Source organism: Euprymna scolopes, chromosome 5 (genome assembly GCF_053919585.1).
Source record: "Euprymna scolopes isolate OS-2025 chromosome 5, ASM5391958v1, whole genome shotgun sequence".
NCBI lineage: Eukaryota > Metazoa > Mollusca > Cephalopoda > Sepiida > Sepiolidae > Euprymna > Euprymna scolopes.
Genome location: NC_136486.1, coordinates 146,029,663 through 146,046,298, shown reverse-complemented (window position 1 = coordinate 146,046,298; position 16,636 = coordinate 146,029,663). Strand labels below are relative to the sequence as shown.

The 16,636-nt window shown below is 35.1% G+C and overlaps 1 protein-coding gene across 1 annotated transcript in view; it reads left to right on the top strand.

The window, feature by feature from the left end:
• Positions 1–16,636, top strand: part of LOC145277002 (DIS3-like exonuclease 1) — a 94,125-nt gene that overhangs the window by 66,458 nt on the left and 11,031 nt on the right. The window contains exons 19-21 of the mRNA XM_080128593.1: positions 916–1,065; positions 5,240–5,347; positions 5,844–5,986. Of these exons, the coding sequence (XP_079984719.1) occupies positions 916–1,065; positions 5,240–5,347; positions 5,844–5,986 (401 nt within the window). The remainder of the gene's footprint in view (positions 1–915; positions 1,066–5,239; positions 5,348–5,843; positions 5,987–16,636) is intronic.

Sequence of the window (16,636 nt, the reverse complement as noted above, 5' to 3'; positions counted from 1 at the left end):
TATAGGTTCTTTAAACAGTTACATTCAATTTAGCTTAAATTTGCAGTTTTTGAGAAATTGACAAATGCGGACTTTTCCTTTTGGTGGCACTGTACATATTTAAAAAATTTGGCCCAGAAATAAGTGAGAATTGTGAGTTGAGTATATTAAGGCGTGGATTTCTCAATGTGACATGATAACTGATGAACTGGGAATGTTAATGAAAGTTCTTGGGTTAGTAGATGTAGAACAGTTGAGGTAGCAGGTTTAGTTTACAGGAGAAGGCCAATAAAAATATAGGAGGAAGTGATGAGAATGGATGGTGGTTGTCCAGAATTCCCTCTGTATTAAAATACAAAAAAATCTTTATGATGTACTTACCTGTCATGGAACGAAAATGCTATATTCCAAAAATCACATAAATTGATTGAGTAATTTTTCTTTTAACTAAGAAAATCAAATTTTATAAAAGAGTGAGGATGAAGTACCTTTCTCCACCATCTTGAATAAATAAAGGGTTACTCTCCTTAACAGCCTCTTCAGAAATAGAGATCAAACTCAGTCTTGTAATGACTATGATTTACCATTAATCGCTAAAAATATAATTTTCTATGTAAAAAAATACTTTATTAATTTATGTGATTTTTGGAATATGATCTTTTCGATCCATGACAGGTCTAGATATCAAACATTTTTTCTGTATTTTTGTTTTTTTAATGTGAGGGAATTCTGGACAACCACCAAATGAACTTAAGAAAAATAGAGATAAATAAAAACCTGTCCAAGAATAGGTTAGTTGAGAAGGCAATTTCTTTAAGCTACCCAACGCATGCCAATATACAAAATGGATGTAAACAAAAGAATTTTTTTGGTTTTTCTTTTTATTCAATTCTTGAATTGAAATCTTGTCATTTTTCATTCTGCATTTTCTTCCAGCTTCTTCGAATGATGGCGGTGCAGGCGATGTCACAGGCAGCTTACTTCTCAACAGGGTCGATCAGTCGGGATAATTTTTTCCATTATGGATTAGCGCTTGATGTTTACACGCATTTCACTTCACCCATTCGCAGATATGCTGATATTCTTGTGAGTTAGTTTTCTGTTGTTCTTTTTAATTTATCCGATGGCAAGAATTGTAGAATTGATTTGAGAAATTTTATTTTTTCAGTTAGAATTATTCTTGCCAGTTTATACTGTTTCTTGTTTTATTTTAGTTTATTTATTGTATCTAAATATTGATATGGAATTTTATTTGTAGTATATATATATAAGAACAAATAATTAATAAAACATGTTAAAAACACTTTAAGAAGAGTTAAAAACATATTTAATTTTCCAAAAGGAGACACAAATTAAGTGGATTGCCCTTAATCTGCAGAGTTTCGAAAGAAATACTTTCCTTCTGATCAGAGGGCAGGAATTAGCAAAATGCAGAATCAGATATACATATATATATGGCATAATTACATTGCCACGCTGGTTCTTGTTAGATTGCTGAAGTTAAACAACGTTGAGCTGGTCAGTACCAAATGATCAGTTTGAAAATATAGGCGGTGTATGTAGGAGGATGTCGACATCACCCTACAAGAAACGAAAAGCCCTAACGTTGTCATCTTCTCTAACAAGGATATACATGTGACTGGGAACCGTTTGTGAATTTCATAAAACTCCCATGAAATTTTGTCCTTTGGAGGAAACCGATTAAACCTGCCTAGGGTTAATGCCGCAAGTTTTTTTTTTTTTTTTTTTTTTTCATTTTGCAATACAGACAACAAAATAAAAAAGTGTTCAAAAAACAAATATATAAAAAATAAATGTTATGAAAGGTAGTGTTGGGACAATTAATCGGAATCGGGAATCCAAAAAATCAATACTTTTTTGGGGAATCGGAATCGGAAAAATTTGTATTTATTTTCCAATGCTAAAACGATTCCTTTTATTATCTCTTTTTTTATTTGATTTTGTTTAGAACAAAATCTTCTGCAGCTGGTAGTAATTATATAATATGAAATATTTATTGATTTTAAACTAACAGTCAACCTAAGATCTACAGATCACCCCCACAAGTATATTCTCACGTTTGAGAAAATATCTGCACACTTAACATGTGTTTTTACTGTAATCGGAAAAAATAACAACTTTATAGTAAATATTCAGAGATTTAATCAGAATCAGTAATTGTATCGGAATCGGGAATTTAGCAAGGAATCGGTAATTGTATCAGAATCTGGAAAAATATTGGAATCTTCCCATCACTAATCAAAGGCACTTAAGTTACTCCTCTACATACTTGGATAAGTTGTTTTTGTTTTAACTTATTTTAAAGCATCTGTTTATTTCAGAACAGAAATAGTGGCGGGTCTTTAGTTTGAACAAGACAAAAAATGAGATGGTTATCTAGGTAGTCTTGATAATCGACAATATATTGGTAGAAACCCAGTATTTTGTTTAATTTTTGATTTTTAAGTGAATATCAAGACTCTCCAGATGACCATCTCATGTCAGCCATAAACATTTTAAAACAAGTTGAAACACAAAAAACCTATCCAGGTAGGTAGAAGAGTAACATTTCTTGCCTTTGGTAACATTTATTTGTTATATATTTGTTTTTTGACTACTTTTTTGTTATGTTGTTGTGGCTCCGAAAGGATAACTACAGAAAAACGCGGACATAGATATGAGTTAGAAAGATTAAATATATTGAAACAAAACAGAATATCCAAAGAGCAACAGTCGTAGCATATTCCACCAAGATGGTATAATACAAAGTTAACAGACCACCTTGAGATGCGTACCTCTTGGTCTGTTTCTACAGTTAGGAAGAGTCCATATTTAGTATATGGGTGAGTCCCTATAACAGTTGCCTATACTATAAAATCCCCATTATTTAGCAAGGCAAGAATGAACAATGAATAGAATATTTATCTTCAACGTATGTTCAGTTTTCACTTTTAAAAAAAAAAATTTTCTTATCAGTTTGTTCAAGCTGAGGATGGAGCATCCTACTGGATGCCAGACATTCACTCGCTTACTCAAATATTCCAACGGAGAGATCTTTTTAAGATTCTGACAGTCTCTTTAAGTGCAATTGTTTGAATCTCTCTTGCACTTGGTTAACTGGATATATTTGCCTGGTAGTTTTTGAAATTCCAGTTGCTCTGATAATGATTGGAATGATAGAAATCTTCCTAAGATTCCAGTTTCTTTTCATGTCATACATAAGACCTTGGTATTTTGTTATTTTTTCCATCTTAGCTCTGTTTAACCGAGCATCATTGAGGATACTAACTTCATAAAGTATCGAAACAGAAATGACCAATTAGTATGTTTAATCTTTTTTTCTTGTTTCTTTTTTTTTTTTTTTTACAAGGGTGTCACCACTTATCAAGGCCCAGAGGCCACTCGAGGATAAGGGTTAATAGGTATACATTAGTCATTGTGATTTTAGCCTAGTAAACAGTGGGAATTTTGTAATTTGGATTACTTAGGGGGACGATTCAATTAGAACTTGTTCACATTGGACTTTTTTTCTTTTTTTTTTTATAGGCATCAACTCATTATCAAGGCCAAGAGGCCACTCAAGGATAAGGGTTAAAGAGTGTACAGTAGAAATTGGACAATATAATAATCATTAGTAATGAAAATTTGTTAAATTTGATAACTTATATGGAACGGCTCATCAAGAACTTATTTACGTTAGACTTGTTAACTCATATTCACCCCAAATAAAGCAAATTGCCACTGAGCACGGCTTCAGAAGTATAAAAAATAAACAATGCAAGAGAAAATTCAGCGTGGAACGATAAAAGTGTCACCCTAAAGAAAACAATGTTACAGCTTTATTTTAAAACATATCAAAAAAATCAATTCAGGTAACTTGATTATGTAGTAGAACTGACATCTATTCAATGTAACCTCAATCACCGCCTCGATACACATCTGGAACTGGAGGCATGCCTTTTCCACAAGCGCCAGCGGAAGCTCAATGAATGCCAGATGGTGGCGATCAGGCTGGCTTTAGTGTTGTGGGAGGTCATGTTGGTAATGTTCTCAATGTATGACCAAACAAAGTAATCCAGTGAGTTCAGGTTGGGGGAGGAGGAGGGGCAGTAAGAGGAGGATACAATGTCATAGCGCTCCTTCTGAAGCCAAGCCTGGATGTCTTTGGACTCGTGGGCCAGTGCCAAGTCCGGCTGCCACACCCAGGGTCTGCCAGTGGCCACCTGATTGCACCAGGAAATCACCACACTCTTCAGCACATCCAGGTAGACTTTGACGTTGACTTTCAAGCTGATTTTGAAGATTTGAGGTGGCATGATGTGGCCCTCACTTGAAACCTCACTAAAGACCATAACCATGGCTGGAAACTTTATTTTCATCACCCTGGGCACATCCCTGTTATTTGTAGCAATCAAACAATGTATTTTGAGGGTGCTGGCAATGGTCCTGTTGTCATAACTTGGGTTGGTAGAGAGCATGAATTGTACAGTGGTGCATCTCCGATCTTGCTCGTTTAACATTGTGTCACTTTCAGACATGATAGGAGACTCCTATTGCTCTTGGGATTTGTACACAATTGGCCACCTAGTAGATGTTCTGTAACATAAAGAAAAAATGATTTTCATCAAATGGAAATGGAATCATGTTGTCTTTTCTAGGGCGACAATTTTATCGTTCCACCCTATATAGAAAACACAACCTCTGACACATTTTCTAGATATCAGTTCGGCTTTGGGTGCATGTGTGACACCATCATGAGAAACGATGTGTTCATCAATTGATACTGGCTCATCTCTGTTCTGTGCCAGAATCTGAGTTCGGCTGTTTCAAACTGGAAACTGTCCTCAACTAAAGACTGCCGTAAACTGTCTCTAAGTATTGTAACTTAAGACTATCATAAAACTGTCACAAAACTCACTCTCACTCTAAAGCTCTTGGTAAACTAACTCTAAATATATTGACCTCTATTGTCCGGTTCTTTGTTCGTCACTCCTTGATTAACAATCCTATTTCAGATGACCTTTGTGCACCTTGGTGAACCACTTGTTCCCCATTGTTTTTCTACTAACCTTACTTCCTTTGTTCTGCTGATAAACTTATTTCCTTTTTTTGTTATAGAATTACTTCCTAACACTTTGGACAGGGGATATCAATGGTATCACACATTTGCATACACTCATATCTATATATATCATATATCAGTTCTATGATTATTTTGCAATTAATGATTCTTATTATTCCAATGTTCTCTCCTGGAAAGGTTCATCGGCAATTGCTTGCTGCAATTTTCGTCAAGGATGATGGTCAGACATTATTGAACAACTTGGAACTTCAAGATCTTTGTGATCATATGAACGAAAAACATAGAGTAAGTTGCTTAATACTTTATTCATCTTTTTGTCTGCTTCATTTATAACTTATGTAATTTTATTTCTTAATTATTTTTAATTGTTATTTTCTTTATTTTTGTTGAAATATTTCTGATTGTTATTTTCCTTTTTGGTTGAAATTTTTAAATTCTTATTTTCCTTAATTTTTGTTGAAAATTTTTTATTATTTTCCTTTTTGTTTGGAATATTTTTGATTTTTATTTTTTTGACATTTTTAAATTGTTATTTTCCTTTATTTTTGTTGAAAATTTTTTATTATTTTTCTTTTTGTTTGGAATATTTTTGATTGTTATTTTTGTTGAAATTTTTAAATTGTTATTTTACTTTATTTTTGTTGAAATATTTTTCATTATTTTCCTTTTTTTTATTGAAATTCTTTTGATTGTTATGTTCTTTTTTGTTTAATTTTTTTATTATTTTAAAAAAATTTCAGTTTTTCTCATATTAACAATTTTCCCCCCTAAAAATTTTCAGGCTGCCCAAAATGCTCAACGTGCTTCCCAAGAAATGTTTCAGGCTTTCTTCTTCCGAGATCGATCTGCTGACAGTGAGTGTCTTGTGGCTGATGCAATTGTGATCCAACTGAGAGCTAATGGGGTTGTCGTATTCTTACCCAAGTAAGAAACCTCTTTATATCCATAAAGTTTGTGTGAGAGAAGTGAAGCAGAGTGTTCAATTATTAATGAAAGTAAAAAATAAGAGGGTAATATATATTTATATGATAATGTTTGTAATTACAGTATTACAGATAATCAGAACAACATCAGGTTTGTACTAATTTTTAATCATAGAGAGTTCTGCATTGGAAAGAAAATAAAACCTAAGATAGTTGACCTTTTAGGATAGAACCCTACCTCAGCTGGCTGAAGAGCAACAAAGCCAGTGTCAGACTGACAAATATTTTTTAATTAAAAAAAACAAAATATCGATATTGAAATGGCATTATGCATTTTCTTTATGGAACAAATCTATATATCTATAAAAGTGAAAATATGTTTGTATGTGAGGATACTTCTCAACCTATATACTCAACGAATTTTTGATCTACAGACTTGAAATTTTGTATATAAGATATTCAGATATGTGGAAAACTTTTTAATCGGGTTTCATCCAGAAAACAAGCCTGCTAAGGGGTCAAATTGAAAAATTGGTACTTGGGGGGGGGGGGCGGGGTTCATCGGATATTTATCTGTTTGTCAACTGTTTCATGAGGTTTGAAAACACTTTTTAAAGATTGTGGCAAGCTGGTCCAAAGGTTATCGTACTTAACTCACTGCCTTAGGATTTTGGTTTCTATTTTATTTTGAGTATTTTATTTTTTTACTTACAAGAAGTGAGCTGTTTAGAAAAAAACATAATACTTGCATGCATATTTCTCAGTTTCTTTCCATCTTTTTTTTTTTTTACTTCATTTTTTTTTTTTTTAAAGGAATTTAACATTACAAGCAACGCTGGGTCCATCTTCAAGTAAAAAAAAAAAAAAAAAAATTGACTGACTGACTGACATGCTAACTTTTATCATCCACTTGAGGTTCTTATGTTTAAGTACAGGCAAAAAATAATCAGGAAATTTATGGTTGTTTTATGTCCACTCCTTTCTTGTCATAATTGTCTATTATGTCTCAAGTGTTTTATTTGAACTGACATATTTTTTTTTTTATGTCCGTGTATACTTAGTTAGACATAAGGCTTTGATATGAGGAGAATTCAGCTCCTCCCCAAAATAGGAACACTCTAGATTGGGGTAAAGCATAAAAATTATCTCAGTCTAGAAGGATTTCTCTTTCACTGACCGAGGACAGAACAGATGAATTGTAGTCGAAGAACAGATATTACACTTTGATCTTTGCTAAAAGGCTAAGAATGTGTATTAGTCGTATCACTATTGGGACCCATGAAAATTTCACAGTTGCATTTCGCTACTGTGTATTCTATCGAATGGAGAACCTATAATATTATTGTACTATCCTTGAAAAGAACAGATACTACACTTTAAAAAATGTATTCATTTCAAAAAATGTTATATTTATCAGAACAAATTAGGCACAAGACCATTCAAAAGTGTGGGAGGAGGGGTTTATGATCATCCTTGTCACTGTACCTAATATTTGTTTAACATTTTCCTAGCTAGAATCCTCAATCACCATAATACCACATTCACCTCAGGATTCGTCCTATTTAAGATTCCCAAATCAATTTTTTAAATTATTAAATAAATATATACATAAATAAATCATTTGGAGTAAGGTCTAGATGGGAGAGGAAAAAAAAAAAGAATGGGGGTGGGGTATTTAGAGAGTAACTGATATCTTTCCAAGATGAATGCAATTTCGGGGAGACCAGTGGTGAAAAGAAAAATTGGGAAGTGGGCATCTTGGTGGTTTCCTATTGGAAGGGAAGGGCATTCACTTGACGAGTTGAAAGTCTAAAAGGCTTGCCTTAGGGGTTCTGGGGTCCCACAGGATCAGGAACCAGGTCATTGAGTATGTTTTATGCCCAAGCATGAAACGTACTCAAATTTGACTCGTTTGCATACACACAAGGTCGTTATTTGTATCCATCTTCTTTCAAAAACCACAGAATGTAATCTTTTTCAAACACAGCTGATTTTTTTTACCTTCAATTGGTGTTTGAAGAATGTAATCAGATCCTGATCAGCAAAAGATTCAACCCTTCGGTTTTCGTTCAGAGGTGACATCTACACCACCATTCTTACGATGGCCAGGATTGTGAGAAACACCATCTGTTTTTCCCTTCCCATGGCAGCCTGACTTGTGGATGATGAGTTTACTGCATTTTAAAAAATCATGTTCCGGCGTTTCTTCTGCTGGAGTCCTGCAATGAGGATACCCAGGTGAATCCACTAATCCGGAACTGTGTAGTATGACATGTTTCAGGCCAATTGCCAGGTCAAAGAAAACTCAAGAGTTGTTGAGATGACTCTAACTTGGTGCCCAACTCTACTGGGAGTGGATCTCCCCTTCTGACAGCCTCAGCCTTTTGAAAGGCGGATCAGCGGCAGCCTTGCTCATTAATCCTCTATGGAGTTTCTTTCCTAGAAGTCAGAGAAAGGTTGCTGGACTTTGGAAGCTTCTTAAGCGCAGCTCGGCACTCTCTGAGGAACCTGGTGCTACCAGATCAGGCTGTCCTTTGGCTTCCTAAGACGAAATGCACCTACATTGACGTTTTTTGTTTTCTGATCTTTTTTTATAAAATTTAATTTTGTTCTGCAAAACCAAAATCAAAACCAACATCCCCTCTCCCTCCCCTTTTTATTTTATCCCCCACACACTCCCAGACTCTGTTGGTGGAGTATCAGAATACACCGACTGCCCCCCTGCAGAGAGTAAAAGTCCCTCAGTGGGGCCACCTGTTGGCTGTAGGTGGCGACCCGTAATGCCTTAATACAGGATCCTGGTGGCTGAGCACCTCATGACCTCGGAACTAGGTGGCCGTGAGTTAGCAACACTCCACCTTGGCCCTTACTTTGGCTAAACGGGCGGTCGGGCAGGCTTGATCCGATCAACCGGCTAGTCATGACAGTCCCTAATAATAGTAAACCTCCACAAAAAAGAGAAATACAAACACATTACACTTATAAAAAAAAACACACACATACTATCATTAGAAGGCGATGGCAAGGGCCAATCAGAGGGTGAAAACTGATGCTATTGACAACTAACCCTTTCCATACCTTGCTGGGTTCAAGGAAATGAAAAAAATCGTCATAAGCAGCTATACTCACTGTTTGAGTATATCATCATTGTATCCCTGAGATGCTTGGGCAAATGGGGCCCCCACCTTCCCCACCATCTCCCAATTTAGGGCTCCGAGGAGGGTGGGGAGCAAGGATGATGAAAAAAACCCAAAAGATATCCTATGGCTTCCAAAAAAAATTAAAAGACCCCATCGAGAAAGTGATGAAGATGAAAGCACAAACTTTCCGGAGTATATAATCTTGGAATCGCAAGATAACACACAAATAACTAAAATGTCTCCATTCATAATCGAAAAAATTATCAACAAAAATCTGAACATAAAACAAATTAAAAAATTAAACTTTACTCATACAAGTATCGATTAAAAGTAGTGCCAAAGAAATTTTTACATGGACAAAGTTCCATGATATAAACATCAAAGCCTACCCTCACAAAACCATTAACACCTCAAAGGGAGTCATTAGATGTCCAGAATTAAACACCTGCTCTCTAGAAGAAATAAAAACAAACCTAAAAAAACAAAAAGTCATAGATACTAAAAGAATTACAATAAAAAGAAATGAACAAACAATTAACACCAACACATACATATTAACTTTCAATACTCCCACCCCACCAACTGAACTCAAGATTGGATATATTAACATTAAAGTAGAAACATATATCCCCAGACCACTTCACTGCCTAAACTGCCAAAAATTTGCCCACTTCAAAGAATACTGCACCAGGAAAACAGTATGCCCAAAATGTAGCAGTAATGAACATCAGGAAACAGAATGCCAAAGAAATATAAAATGCCCAAATAAAATGAGAACCATCCAGCATACTCATCACTCTGCCAAAACTGGATCAAAGAAAAAAAAATAAACAAACTAAAATATACCAAAAACATAAGTTTTACTGAAGCTAGAAAAATTATTGAAACAGCCACCACAACAGAACTAACCAGATCATATGCAGGTGCAACCAAAAATCAATTAAAAACAATAGAAAACATTGAACTAAAGGAAATCTCTACCCTCATAAAATCACTCCAATAACTAGTTGAGGCATTGAAGGCCACCTTACAGCAACTGCCGTCAACTCAAGCTGTACTTGAAAATAACTACCAAACAGTTGAAAATAAAATCCCATCAGATCCCAAAAATCAAACACAATCCTCTAACAAAAAACCCACACAAACTAAAAACATCCCAAAACCAAAAGAACAATCGCCTAGTACCCTCCGCAAAGAAAAAAAAATCAAATCTCATACCAACCAAACATAAAATAAATGAAAACCCCAAAAAGACAGATCTCGCTCCGTGTCAAAAACCATAACTACAGATCAGAACAAATATAAATCCTTGGAAATAATGGAAACAGACGACAGAGCCTCGGAACCCCCATAATCAAATAGTAGAAAACAACCACTGTTATTTTTAATAAAATAAAAGGAAATCAAAAACATAAAACTAAACTATGGCTAACAAAATAATCCAATGGAATTACAGAGGTATAAAAGCCAACAAGAATGAATTACTTCTATTAATATCCAATCTCTGCCCTACTATAATATGTCTACAAGAGACTTTTTTAAAACCATCTGAAACTATCAATCTCCGTAACTTCACTGAATATAACCACACAACAAATAATCCAAATAGATCTTCTGGAGGAACATCCATTCTCATCAACAAAAACACAGCGCAAAGCCAAATATCTACAATCTAATTTACAAGCAATTGTCACCACAACCACCCTACATAGAACAGTCACAATCTGCTCCATATATCTACCTCCAAATGACCCTATAGATGAAACAGAGATAGAAAAACTAATCAACCAACTTCCTTGCCCCTTCATATTATTAGGTGACTTTAACAGTCATAATGTTAGTTGGGGATGTTCAGACAAAGACAGAAAAGGAATCATTATAGAAAATATTATCAACAACAACAACCTATGCATATATAATAATAAAAAACCAACCTTTATTCACTCTGCTACAAACTCATACTCAGCAATTGACCTCTCTATAAGTGATCCTAGTATCTTTATGGATTATAAATGGACAGTGCACGAGGACTCTTGTGGGAGCGACCACTTCCCAATAATATTAGAACACTTTGGTCCTGCAACAAACTCAAAAATTCCTCGTTGGAACCTTAAAAAAGGTAACTGGAATAAATTCAAATTATTATGCGAACACAAACTCTTACCTGGAAAACATGTGAAAGACCCAATCACTCACTTTACAGATACCATCATCTCAATTGCTGAGGAACGCACACCGAAAACAAAGGTATCAACCAAGTATAATCGGCTCTGGTTTAATGATGATTGCAAAAAGGCTATCAGGCTACAATGTGCCGCATTAAGAAAATTCAACAACCGACCAACTAATCAGAATTTAAACAACTTCAAAATATGCAGAGCTAAAGCACGGCGAACAATAAAAGAAGCCAAATGTGAATCATGGAAAAACTTTGTGTCCAAAATCAACAATAACACCAAAGACAAAACCATATGGAAAATGATACGGAAAATATCAGGAAAAAACACCAGTTCCCCTCTCAACCACTTCTGTATAAACAATAAAAAAATAACCCAAAAAAAGGACATTGCCAACATGCTTGCAGACATTATTGCAAATAATTCATCATCCAAAAATTACAATAAAAAATTCCAGACTATTAAACATGAATCAGAAAAAAAAACAACCTACACTTTAAAAGTAATAATGAAGAAGTTTATAATAAACTTTTTACCATTCAATAACTAAAGGATTCATTAAAAAAAGCCAATAACACGGCTGAAGGACCAGATGAGATAACATATGAATTCCTGAACCAACTACCAGATCAACCATTAAAGTACTTTCCGTTCTTAATGACATCTGGATCAATGGCAACCTTCCAGCTATATGGAAACAAGCCAGTCATTCCCATACCAAAACCAGGGAAGGATGCATCTGACCCCTCTAATTATCGCCCCTTAGCTCTAACAAGCTATTTGTGCAAGACGATGAAGAGAATGATAAACGCCAGACTAATGTGGTTTCTTGAAACAAATAAAATATTAACCAACCTTCAATGTGGTTTCCGAAAACAACGAAACGCTACAGACCACTTAATACGACTAGAAACCTTTATCAGAAATGCATTTATACAAAAAAAGCATATGACTGCTATATTCTTTGATCTGGAAAAAGTTTACGATATCACATGGCGGTATGGTATCATGAAAGATCTCAAAGAAGCCAGACTAAAAGGAAGACTACCCATCTTCATCAACAACTTTATCAACAATAGATTATTTAATGTTCGTGTAGGAACATGCCACTCTGATATTAAGGAACAGGAAACGGGAGTACCACAGGGAAGTATTTTATCTGTAACATTGTTTAATCTAAAAATTAACAATATCGTTAAATGCATAAACCAAGGTGTGGATTGCTCACTATATGTACATGATTTTTAATTGCATATAACTCAAGGCATATCCATATAATTGAGCGTCAACTCCAACTATGCATCGACAAATTAAAAAAATGGACAACCGAAAATGGATTTAAATTTTCCACTAATAAGACTAAATGCGTGTACTTTTGTCAGCTTAGAAAACTGCACCCAGATCCTCTCTTAAAACTAGATGATACCCAGATTCCTGTTGTTGACGAACATAAATTCTTAGGGTTAATATTAGACAAAAGACTCACGCTCATCCCTCATATCAAACACTTAAAGAATAAATGCAACAAAACTTTCCAGCTAATGCGAGTCGTTGCCCACACAGACTGGGGAGCAGACAGACAAACCCTACTGAAACTATATAGATCACTATTACGCTCAAAACTAGATTATGGCAGCTTCATTTATGGCGCCACCAGAAAATCAAATATAAAGATATTAGACACTGTTCAACATCAGGGCCCCAGGCTTGTACTGGGAGCCTTCTGAACTTCTCTCACCGATAGTCTCTATACAGAAGCCAACGAACCACCATTATCAATTCGGCGCAACAAATTAGCTTTACAGTACTTAACCAAAATTCTCTCTTGCCCAGACAATCACAACCATCAAATCCAGCCTTCAATCCCAACTACCAAAATCTATTTGACCAAAAGGTAAAAGCTATAAAACCTTTTGGTCTTCGTATGAAATCATTAGTGGAAGATGCAGGTATCACAATCAGGAACATCCATGAGGTCAACCAACTAAACCTTCCACCCTGGCTACTAAAACAACCTCCCACCCTGGCTACTAAAACAACCTCCCATCCTGGCTACTAAAACAACCTCCCACCCTGGCTACTAAAACAACCTCCCACCCTGGCTACTAAAACAACCTCCCACCCTGGCTATTAAAACAGCCTGAAATTATTTTTGAACTAAACAAGCTCCAAAAAAATCAAATTCATCCACTAAACTATCAAGGAAAACTATTTAACATTCAGGAAAAGTACCCAAATCATCAGCATATCTATACAGATGGTTCTAAGGACAGTAACAGAACTGGATGCGGAATAATGTCCAATAGCACTACCTTGCAGAAGTGACTACCAGACTATGCTTCAATTTTTAGTGCTGAAGCCACAGCTATAGACCTGGCACTAGACCTCATTACTGACCTCACCTACAACAAATTTATAATTTTTTCAGACTCCCTATCAGTACTCGAATCTCTAAAGAACCAAAATTTAAATAAGCCACTACTCATTAATCTATTACAAAAAGTACATACTCTTTCATAAAATAAAAATATCAAATTTTGCTGGATACCCAGTAATTTTGGAATCCAAGGCAATGAAAAAGCCAACAGAGCTGCAAAAAATGCACTAAATTTTGATGTAAGCGATTTAAAAATTCCACACTCGGACTACAAAAAACTAATACATATTCATTACGAAGAAATAGCAAGAAAAATGGAATAATTGTCAAAGCAAACTTCAAAATGAAACCCACAATGGAAAAATGTTTACCAAATTTCAGAAAATCGTGTAGAAAGGAAGTAATTTTGTCCTGCATTCGTATAGGACATGCACACATAACCCACTCCTTTCTGCTAAAAAAGACGACCCTCCAGAATGTGTGACATGCCAAGAACCCTTTACTGTAAAACACTTTCTTTTGGATTGTGACGACCTAGAGCATATCTGGCAGAACTATTACAACGTTAACAATTCGAAAGAACTATTTAAAAAAGTCAATCCTAACAAAATACTAACATTCCTAAAAAAAGCCAATTTATACAAAAGAATATAATTTTACCCGATCCCCCCCCCCCCAAAAAAAAACCACCACCTAATGACCCAAAAAGGCTGACTGAATAAGTTAAAATATCTAACAAAAAACAAAAAAAAATATGACAGACCTCGGCATTAAATAACCAAAAAAAAAAAAGAAGGTTGATATGCCGTAAAACCCAACCTAACCTAACCAAATCTCTGAGAAACTGCATATTATTTCTCGGCCCATGACGACCATCGACCAAATGATCAAGAATGAGATTGGGAAAGGCACTATCGACCATGGAGTTCTACACAGATTCCTCCATCTATGTTTGATTCAGGAAAGCCAGTCTCTAACTTTCTGTTGACCTGTACCACTGCTGTCAGCATGCAATACAGTACGGAGATCCATTTGCAGAAGCATAGTTTAAAACTAGTGATCTTTAAAACAGATGTCGGGAAACATAATTGACCCTGTCGAAAACTTTCATCCAAATTGATCAGCGCAGCTTCCATATCGTTTTCTATCCCCCCTCTAGGATTGTATTGATTAGCTGCAAGTTGTTCTGAATTAATCTCTCCTTCATCACATAATTCTGCTCAGGTTCAATCAACTTTCCGATAGCAACCTACAGCTGATTCAATAGGAACTTGGCTATAATCTTCAAATCTGTGTTCAGCAAATTTATGGATAGCTCGAAGGCCAAGAAAGTGCATTTTAGTTCAAATTTCACGTTCAAAACAACATCATCAAATGAAATGTTATTTTTTTTCAAATTGAGTAATTCCATCTTTTTAAAAGAAAGTGGAGGTTGATAACATACATACAAACAAAATTGTCTTTGTGTATTATTATATAGACAAGACTTCTTATTCTGTTAAAAATAAGCAAAAGTTATAGCCCATTGACTTAGAATGAATGCTTTATGCCAAATTGATGGTTGAATATGGTTTCATTGGTGCTCATTTTTTATTAAGTACTAATCTCTACCAATCCTTAATTGTGCATCAGATGGATACCATAATACTTAGTTCAGTGCACCATATTATAACAAAGGTCCATACAAAATTTCAGTCAGATCAGTTTCCAAGAAAAAGTAGAAAAGACATAGTTTGCTTTGTCTGTTTTGTGATATATGAACTCTGTTTTGATTTTTTAATACCAAAATTATGAACGATTCATTACAAGAAACCTTCTCAACCACTGATAGCCATGGCTAATGATACACTATCTGAAAGCTCTTCGTTTAAATTCCTCAGTTTGTTTAATTCACAGGGAACATGAATTGAAACAGATACATTGAGGGCATTGCCACTGTTGCTGCAAAGAAGGTGGGCTCTCTCTACCATGCTAGAGGATTACTTATGTCTGAGAGTATCTTGTACCTCTACAATCCAACCATGTATGGAGTATTGTTGCCACATTTGGGCTGGTGTATCTGCTACTAGTCTTTCTTTCTTAGACAGAATTCAAAAAAGGAATTGCCAACCTGATAGGTCCTGCTCTGTCAATCAAACTCCAACCCTTGTGTCCCATCGATGAAATGTTGCAAACCTGTGCCTATTTTACAGTTGGTTTAATGGAATGTGCTCCGACAAACTCCAAGCCTTTGTACCCCCTCGACGTAAATACCCTCGACAAACCCGACAAGCAGCAAAATCCCACCCTTACACAGTAGAGATCCCCAGATGCCAGAAAGCCTTTTTGCTCTAATAGTTTCTTCCCTTGAACTGTGAGACTTTGGAATTCCCTCCTGGGTTCCTGTTTCCCTGATTGTACTTACATGCAGAAGTTCAAGTGTAATGTGAACAGACATCTTGCTGCTCAACTCCTCATATAATGTCCTTGCGAATTATGACCCAAATAGTAGCCCCCTACTCGGATGCTATCAGCTAGAATCAAAACCAAAATATATAGCACTCCAGCCTTCTTTCTTACCATCTGACCTAAATCCATGCGCATACAAAAACTAAAAAAAAAAAAAAAATGTTGTTAGATATAGATTTATATTTGTGCATGCGTAGAAATAACACATTTAGTCAACTTATGCCTGCCAAGTTCCAATTTTTTTAAATTTTAACTCTTTAGTAACTATTTTTACTGGGTAAAAACCAAATTGAATTTGTTCCACAGGTCCAAATTTCCTAAGTTTGTAGCTCAAAAATTGACAGAAAAGTTTGGTAGAGACTGTTCCCCACACAGACAGACAAGGTCACTTTTAAAAATATATTGATAGATTAGGTTGGTGCAAAAATAATGTCGTTTTTTTTTATCAGATATATATATATATATATATTTATATATTTATATTGTTTTGAAAAAAGAAAAACCGAATG